This window comes from Pristiophorus japonicus, chromosome 22 (genome assembly GCF_044704955.1).
Source record: "Pristiophorus japonicus isolate sPriJap1 chromosome 22, sPriJap1.hap1, whole genome shotgun sequence".
NCBI classification, from domain to species: domain Eukaryota; kingdom Metazoa; phylum Chordata; class Chondrichthyes; family Pristiophoridae; genus Pristiophorus; species Pristiophorus japonicus.
The window spans coordinates 63,525,953-63,535,682 of NC_091998.1; the positions used below are offsets into that span (position 1 = coordinate 63,525,953).

The 9,730-nt window shown below is 43.9% G+C and overlaps 1 protein-coding gene across 4 annotated transcripts in view; it reads right to left on the reverse strand.

Annotated features, from left to right (window-relative positions):
• c22h2orf42 (chromosome 22 C2orf42 homolog) overlaps positions 1 to 9,500 on the reverse strand; it is a 35,286-nt gene extending 25,786 nt beyond the window's left edge. The window contains exons 1-4 of one of the 4 annotated variants that reach the window (XM_070866271.1): positions 9,391 to 9,500; positions 7,200 to 7,246; positions 3,196 to 4,064; positions 584 to 700 (exon numbers count right to left, since the gene is read on the reverse strand). In XM_070866271.1, the coding sequence (XP_070722372.1) occupies positions 584 to 700; positions 3,196 to 4,033 (955 nt within the window). In that variant the 5' untranslated portion in view covers positions 4,034 to 4,064; positions 7,200 to 7,246; positions 9,391 to 9,500. The other 3 variants (XM_070866272.1, XM_070866273.1, XM_070866274.1) reach the window with 3 other exon arrangements.
• Positions 9,501 to 9,730: the final 230 nt, after the last annotated feature.

Here is a 9,730-nt window from a genome sequence, read left to right on the forward strand (position 1 = left end):
TTGACTAATGTTCCTCATTTCCTAGTGGGCCACCAACACACTTTTATTTAGCATTAAAAAGGCAATCAACAACAACTTGCATTTATATAGCACGCTTAGTGTCGTAAAGCATCCCAAGATGCTTCACAGGGGCGTTATCAAACAAAACCTGACACCGAGCCACACAAGGAGTTATTAGGACAGGTGACCAAAAGCTTGGTCAAAGAGGTAGGTTTTAAGGAGCATCTTAAAAGGAGGAGACGTAGAGAGGTTTAGGGAAGGAATTCCAGAGCTTAGAGCCTAGGCAGCTGAAGGCACAGCCACCAATGGTGGAGCGATGAAAATCTCACAGAGACTACAGGATGGCTGGTGTGGAAAATGGAAAAAAGAAAGCCACGCCTGTGCAGCAGGAGCAGGGTGCAGACTCTACTGAGGCTGGAATCAAGGCACATTGTTGGGACAGAGTAGAAGCAGCTTTATCCTGCTGCTGATAGTGGAGCCTGAAGTGGATATGTGCTACTCCCAACATTAGCATCTTCCAGCTTGTTGACTGGAAAATTCCCCCCAAAAGGCAAAAGGTGAGGAGCATTTAATGGGAGCTTACCAGTTACATCGTCCTTTTTCCTCTTCTTTGCTTTTGAAACTGCACTTGCTGCAGCTTGTGTTGTGTGGTCCTGGGGGTAAATTGCCAACAATCGCCTCTCAGAATTTGCCTGAATCCCTAATCAAACCCAACATAAACAAGTCAGCATTACAAAATAAATATTACTAAATGCAATAATGAATTCAGGAGAAGCTTCTTTACCCAGAGAGTGGTCAGAATATGGAACTCACACCCACATGGAGTGGTTGAGGCGAATAGCAGAGATGCCTTTAAAGGGAAGCTTGATAAATACATGAGGGAGAAAGGAATAGAAGGATATGTTGATGGGGTGAGATGAAGTAGGGTGGGAGGAGCCCGTAGAGCATAAACACCAGTTAGGGCAGAGACCAGTTGGGCCGAATGGCCTGTTTCTGTGCTGTACATTTTATTTAATTCCATGTAATTTTAGGAACATTAGGCCCAGCAAGCCTGACTCCTTCAGATTGGTCATCCCCATCGTCTCATATCTCTCAATCCTTGCTCTCCAGAAGCACGTTTAATTGGCTCTTGAACCCATTTATACTGTCTCTTTTAATGGCCTTCTCTGATAACTTAAGTCACCCATCGATTGCACTTTGGACCAGAAGATTACATCGCTCATCTCACTCCTCACTTCCTCATTTTAACTTGTATCTCCTGGATACCTGAGTTACATGTTAATATATTAAACATGTATAATATATGCTAAATAGGTGACTTCCTTTACTGTGATTGCACAACAGGCCGGGGCCATTGGAGGGAGTAGCGTGCGGTGGTATACCACTGCAGGGAGGCGACGGCTACAAAGCCAGATCGCTGATTGCAGTGCGGGCAGGCAAAGCCGGAGGGGCGAAGGAGCGGCAAGAGTCCGTAGAGAGAAGTGACCGGGGCCCAGGAGAGATGTGAATCTGGAGCACAGAAGAGGAAAGGGCCCAGGGGCAGCACGGGCCAGCCCACACTGCGATATGTGTGCGCACTCTGTCTGGGCAGCAGAGCTGGTCTCCAGTTAGTCTTGGGTAATCCTTGGCACTGGATCAAGACCTAGCTCTGTCAAGCCCATGTGGTGGCTGGTGTTCAACGGCCACCACATATAAAAAAAATCCAAGCACAGGCATCTTCCACCCTTCAGGATATAGTTCGGGACCTGGAATATTAGGTCCTTCATTGAAACACCTGTAAACTCATCCCTTTTTGCCATGGAAGCAAGTCATCCTCGCTTTGAGGGAATACCTATGATGAGGTGACTTCCTGTGTGATTCACTATAGCTGATCTCTTGGGAAAGTTGGTAGTACTAACATTATGATTGGTAATCCATCAGTTGGAATGGGTCATGCATGAAGGACAATAACAGCTGAAACCTTAGATCAGGGCAGAACTTCAGATGCTACAAGAGAGGGAAAGAAAATCAGCCGGGGTTCCCCCTCCCGATCATTATGCACTGAGTGCTGTTGGAAAGTTTGCGTGTAGATGTCCCGGGTTAGCTGTGGTGCACGACACGATTGACTGGCCTGCCTAAACTCGCTGTCTCAGCTCACACTTAAAGAACGGGCACCTGAGTGAGGTGCCAGAGGCCTCCAGGTGCCCATGGAACCACACCCTTTCAGAGAGTCACTGCCTTTTGGAGAGAAGGTGACGGAGTACAACGGGCATGAAGGAAAAAAATGGATTCTTGGGTTGATTACAAGGCAGTGATTGGCAGAAAAATCATAACTCGGAGAACAAGGCTCAAGCACATTAACAGAGCTTCAAATGTTTGTAATTTAATTAATGTTCGCCTGCAACAGATCGGTGCAAAATTCAAACTCAGTGATTGCTTTGATATGTAAATCGCAGGATTTTCATTTGATGGTGTGCCTGAAGAATGCCTCAGGACTTTTCTATTTAGTGTCAGTCGCAAATGTGATAAATCTCGATCGCACATAAAATACGAGCTGTTTTAGGGAACCGTGAAATCATATCGAAGGTGCACAGCTTCCTTCATATTGGACTTTCTTTTAAAATTGATGATTTTATTAGTGGATCTCCCATAGCATTGCATAAATCACAGCCAGCCTTGCACCACTTAGTCCTGCTGGTCTACACCGACACAGGGTTAGAAAGAAAGACTTACATTTCTATAGCGCCTTTCACGACTTCAGGATATCCAAAATGCTTTACTGCCAATAAAGTACTTTTGGAAGTGTGGTCACTGTTGTAATGTGGGAATCGCCGCAGTCAAATTAGGCACAGCAAGCTCCCACAAACAGCAATGTGATAATGACCTGGTAATCGGTTTTTAGATGTTGGTTGAGGGATAAATATTAGCCAGAGCACCAGGGAGAACTTCCCTGCTCTTCTTTGAATACTACCAGGGACTCTCTTATGTCCACCTGAGCGAGCAAGTTCTGGGCTTTGGTTTAACTAATATTCCGGAAGACTATTCAAAGTTATTGGTTAAGTCTATCCAAACGCATTCTACCCAAGAGCCAAATCAGATAGGAGGCTTTCATCCCATTAACTGAGGTTGAACCCGAGTTCTAAACAGGAAAGGAGTGGACCTTCCAGCAACATTATCTGACAATTCAGAATATAAAGCAGTTTAATTTATACTTACCAGAATTTCTGCACCGACCAGTGGAATCAAAGTTGATGAAATACGAAAATTCTTGCCCCAACTTTTCATCACTGGCAAAGGCGCAGACACATGCATAGAAGTGGATGCATCTTTTTGGTGTCTCCTCTTTGCTGGCGCTCGATTTACTGGCTTTGAAAGCCTGGCATGAACAGTAGAACTTGTGCTCCATCACACCTTTAGTCCTGGTCTTCTCATGGAAAGAAACATGCAGAAAGCCTAAGCTGTGCTTCGGGCTGGCTTTGCATTTCACCACCATGATGGTCTTAGTGATCCTTTGCACTAGGGGTCCACTCGACTCAGTCGCCAAGGTCCAGATGGCCTGCTTGGTTTCGGTGGTCACTTGAAGAGAGTTCAGCACAGAGCTCTTCAGAGTATGCGGAGTGGCTTCCATGTGACACTCCATGGCGAGCTTGATGTGCTGGCATTGGTTCTCGGAAACTCCTTGAGAGGACACTTTGAAACAGGTGGGGACTAAGCATCGCCCGGTTATATGGGTAATGAGGGTGCCATCCACTGTCTGAATTGCTTCGGTTGTGCCCAGCTCCACAAAGCCCCTGTAGTCAGGTCCTCGGTCTCGAAGTCTCACCGAGTACACCTGCGAAGCAGATCCTGTCACTATGCGAACTGCATCGATGCTGGATTGCTGTTTTCGTGCTCCATCCCTGAAGACAGCACCACAGATTTTATTCTTGCAACTCAGGCCGCGGGTACCATTGAAGGTGCCACACTTGGGGCACTTCTTGATGCCCCGGAGAGTAGGTTTGCCCAAGTCAGCTAGAAAAGCCGGGGTTTTCGTCCTCTCTGGGTGCTGCTCCATCTCTCATAGGACTAATCTCGTTGATACACCACTGGAGAGGAGAGGGGTTAAACTTGTCAAATAAGCAAAGTAAGGCTTTATAAGATAATTCTGCTGCAGCACAAAGAGACAACTTGCCGATAACAACAACAACTTTTATTTATATAGCGCCTTTAACGTAGTCAAATATCCCAAGACACTTCACGGCAGTGTTATAAGACAAAACAAATAAATTTGACACCGAGCCATTGTGATGAAGAGGTAGGGACTGGGTCTCAAGTTGTCCATTTTGGAAGGGGCTGTTAACATGGAGAGAGATGATGGTCACTCCTGTTGCAGTTCTGTTGACTGCACCAGTACAACTTGGCACAGTGAAAATGTGTACAAAAAATTTCAAGTGTTTACAAGACAACTGACAGCCTTTCCTTATAAAGGCTTGACGTTTGTCTCAACATTTTGCAATCACTTTTCAATAAAAAATTAAAAATTCAATTCTGTATTATAATTTTAAAATCTGGATGCTAAAAACATTTAATCATTGGAACTTTTATCTCTGTCATAGCAAATAGCAAATGCTAAAACATTTGGGTTTAATTTTCCAAAACCACAATGGTTAAAGCCCATAGTGTTTTACATGAATCTAAAGTGACTGCCACACATGTCGTCAGGGCTCTTTGCATAAGATATGGGAAGCTTTTGAATATGTTCTGGAACTTCATGAGGAAATGGCAAAACTCAAATTTCTTTTCCTACAAAATTGGAGGAAGGTAGCCTCCTAGCCTGGCAGGACATGAACGGATACAAGATAAAACAGTGAGGTGTACAACATACATTTTCTGATCTCTGTAACCTCCTCCAGCCATACAACCCTCCAAGGTCTCTGCGTTCCTCAAATTCTGGCCACTTGCCCATCCCCAATTTTCATTGAGCCACCATTGGCGGCCGTGCCTTCAGCTGCCTGGGCCCTAAGCTCTGGAATTCCCTCCCTAAACCTCTCTGCTTCACTACCTCTCTCTCCTCCTTTAAGTCGCTCCTTAAAACCTATTTCTTTGACCAAGCATTTGGTCACTAATATCTCTTTATGTGGCTCGGTGTCAAAACTTTGCCTGATAACGCTCCTGTGAAGCGTCTTGGGTCATTTTGCTACATTAACTGCGCTATATAAATGCAAGTTGTTGTATCAGTTTGGTTTATTTTCTCCCCTTTGTTTACATTTATAACTTTTCCCTGAGGCCGCACACATGAAAATCTTACGATTTTAATAATCTGAAGTGCATATTACAGAAGTTAGAAGAGGGATAAGAAGGTTAAGGGTTAGGTAGAAGAGGAGAACTATTCACATCAGAGGGCGATATGATATCTCAATAAAAGACATATTATTTGTTGTTGGATGTAGCTAAATACAAAATGCATTTATTTAACAGCTTGTCACACCAAATTAATTACTTAGAGGTAAATAACTGTTGTTAACACAGCAGCCATTCTCTACACTACCAACATTCCACAAACAGCAATGAGATAAATGAGCAGTTAATCCATATCTTCTTGGTTGATTGGTTGAAGGAGGAACGTTGGCTGAAACACTACGAAATCTTTGAACAGGTGGACAGGCTGATTTTACTACATCATCCAAAGGATGGCCATTCTAACTACGCAGCACTCCCTCAGAGAGACACTGGACTTGGATAAAGGGGCCAAACGTAATGTATCCAAGATTGCTGCCGATACAAAGCTAGGTGGGATAGTAAGCTGTGAGGACACAAAAAGTCTGCAAAGAGATATAGACAGGTTACGAGAGTGGGTAAGAAGGTGACAGATGGGAGTGCGAAAATGTGAAGTTATTCACAAATGTGAAAAATAGAAAAACAGAATATTTTTAAATGGTGAGAAACTATTAAATGTTGGTGATCAGTGGGATAGGAGTGTCCTTGTACACGAAACACAGAAAGTTAACATGCAGGTACAGCAAGTAAATAGGAAGGCAAATGGAATGTTGGCCTTTATTGCAAGGGGGTTGGAGTACAAGAATAAGGAAGTCTTGCTACAATTGTACAGGGCTTTGATGAAACCACACCTGGAGCACTGCGCACAGTTTTGATTGCCTTATCAAAGAAAGGATATACATGCCTTAGAGGCAGTGCAATAAATCACAGATTCATAGAAATTTACACAGGCCGTTCGGCCCATTGATCTTCGTTTCTAAGGAAGGATATACTTGCTTTAGATGGGGTGCAGAAAAGTTTCACTAGATTCATTCAAGTGATGAAAGGTACGTCTTATGAGGAGTGATTGATTAGAATTGGCCGATACTCTCTGGAGTTTCAAAGAATGAGAGGTGATCTCATTGACACACATAAGATTTTGAGAGGACTTGACAGGGTAGATGCAGGGAGGATGTTTCCCCCCCGGGCTGGAGAGTCTAGAACCAGGGGTCACAGTCTCAGGATAAGTGGTCAGCCATTTAGGACTGAGATGAGGAGAAATTTCTTTACACAGAGGGTTGTGAAACTTTGGAATTCGCTGCCCCAGAGGGCTGTGGGTGAATGGTCTACTTCAGAGGGCTGTGGATACGCCGTCAATGAGTATATTCAACACTGGGAGCTAGCGATTTTTGGACTCTAAAGAAATCAAGGGATATGGGGATTGGGCAGGAAAGTGGGGTTGACTTCAAATATTAGCCATGATCTTAATGAACGACGGAGCAGGCTGTATGGCCAACTCCTGCTCCTATCACTTAGGTTTCTGTGTATCAGCCTGAATTAGAAAGAAGAAAGATTTATATAGCGCTCACAGGAAGGCTTAAACCCACAAACCTTCACCAGGAGGATATTAAGTGAGCCAAACTAACACAAAATTGACCATGGAATATAGAAGTATGATGCTCTTGCAACCCAGAACCTCTCCTACAATTATCCTGAATCTATCAGACACGGAATTGGGTTCAGCTCCTATAATATACTGCACCTTTGGACTATTCCCATTCTCCGAAGAAAATGTTGAATAATCTGTGACTTCTATGCAATAACCAAATATTGTATAGTTTTATATTTTTATTTCAAAACTTAAATGCCCAAAACAATGAATCATCACAATTGCTGTCGCTTATTGCAAGAGCTATAAATTATTCTGTACATTTATGCCAATAAATTTAGTTTTTTCATTACAATTTTTCAGTAAAACTACCCACCTTATTATTTTTTTCCTGCTTGCTCTATCCATATTTTGACCAAAATTCTACACAAAAGAAATTACAAATCACACATAGAGTTAAAAAATAATAGAAATTATAAAACAGAAAGGTGTTTTTGGCCCACTATGCCAGTGCTAGTCTATTCTAATCTCAGCTCCCTGCCCTTTCCTTGGATTGTTTTATATTCTTCCTATTTAAATACTTATTGAAATCCCTTTTAATGGATGTTCTAGTGCCTGCCTCAATAGCCACTGTGGTGAACCATTTTGTTCTCATAACCCTCTTACGTGAAAAAATCATTTATTTTCTACTTTCATTCTTCTAATAATAATCCCGTGTCTATCTCCACTGGTCCACCTACGCCTCAATTTCAAAATTCTTACCCTCGTGTACAGTTCCATCCATGGCCTCCCCCAGCCCTACAATCCTCTGAGATCTCTGTGCTCCTCTAACTCTGACCTCTTGTCCATCCCCCACTTCCTTCGCCCCGCCATTGGCGGCCGTGTCTTCAGCTGTCCAGGCTTAAAGTTTTGGAATTCCCTCCCCAAACCTCTCTCCCTTGTTTTAAGGTGCTGCTTAAAATCTACCTCTTTGATCAAGCATTTGATCATCGGTCCTAATATCTCCTCCTTAGGCTCGGTGTCAATTTCTGTCTGATTATGCTCCTGTGAAACGCATTGGTACTATATTGGATGTGAAGCACTTTGGGACGTCCTGAAAGGTGCTATATAAATGCAAGTCATTTCTTCTTAGTCCAATGATATCCTGATCTCCTACCATGCTTCACCTGGAAATTACATATAGTCTTGACTCCTTATTTGTGATGCCCACAGAAAATCAAAGATTTTTATGTATGTACACACATATTTCCCATCACACTTTGTTATTAACACCCTTAACTATTACAAAATAGCATATCCTGACTCGCTGGTGAAAACACCAAGGGAGATTTGCTAGCATTAAAAAATTGCTAATGGACAAAGTTTGATTCAACGTTTTATTTTATTCCGCAATACAATATGTAGCTGAACTACAATGCATTAGTCATTACAATGCATCAGCTATCTGACAATACTGGACTTTTCCAGTAACCAAGTTAAATTAAATTACTACATTAGTGGTATTGAGACTACTGATTAGAAAAACAGAACTTACATTTATATAGCGCCTTTCACAATCACCGGACGTCCCAAATTTACAGCATGAAGAACTTTTTTTTAAAGCGTGGTCACTGTTGTAATGTAGGAAACGCGGCAGCCAATTTGTGCACAAGCTCCCACAAACAGCAATAATCTGGTTCAGTAATGCTGATTGAGGGAGGACACCGGGGAGAACCCCGCTGCTCTTTTTCAAAATAGTGCCATGGTATCTTTTACACCAACCTGAGAGGACAGACAGGGCTTCGGTTTAATGGCTCATCTGAAAGACAGTGCCTCTGACAGTGCAGCACTCCCTCAGTACCCACCTGGAGTGTCAGTCTAGATTACATGCTCAACATCCCGGAGTAGGACTTGAACCCACAACTGTCCGAAGCGAGAGTGCGACTGACTGTTGTGCCAAGGCTGACACCAATGGAGTACTTTTTAAAGTATGGTCAATGTTATAATGTAGGGAAACATGGCATCCAATTTTCCCACAAACAGCAATGAGATAAATGACCTGATGAGAGCAAGAAAGGGCTGGAGTGCCACAAACCATCCCAGTAAAATGCAAAGCCACCACCAAACTTCTAAACATTTTATTACAGGGAGAGGAAGATGTTGAAATTTGGTACAACCTTGCCTATTGCATTTAATATCTGGAATTTCGCCCACCCTGTGTCAATTAACTATATAAAAAAAACAAGTTTTGATTAAGACCAGAGATTCATTGAAACTAGTAAGTCATGCAAATCCTCCCAGCTCCTGGCCAGACCCAGCTGCGATTTACCACTGCCAGTTGATTGACAGGCGAGCGACACGCCCACTTCCAACCGTCCCGCCCTGGATGCCGATTCTTATTGGTCTAAACTGAAGCGAGACCCACAATGTAGGAAGCTGATTGGTCAGACCGGTTGTCAATCAGGTGGCTAGGCCGCACGTTAGTGTGCACGGTGAGACATGACGGCGGTGTGTCACTCGGGAGTCGCTTGTTCGCTAATTTAATATCGATTCCCCCCAATAACACAATTAAAACAAAAGACACTCGCCTTCCACCACCCCCCCGGGAGACAGTTTTCCTGCCGCTGCTTTGGATGTAAACACCGCCGCCGCTCAAAGCCGGGCTGCCGTCAGACGCGCCGCCATTTCGCCTTACAAAAACCGCTCAGCGCTGGGCTGTAACGCCAGCGCCTATTGGCTGGCCGCGGTCACCTGGGGCGGCACGATCCTGTGCATTGTGGGAGATGTCGTCCCTCCCGCCGGTTCGACCAGGCGGCTGCGTTGCTGTGGCACTACATTTCCCAGCATGCCGAGCAGCCACCCTCCCACCGCCTTCATTTGACGCAGAGCCCCTAGTGGAGTGACAGTGGCTGTAACATCTCAGTCACT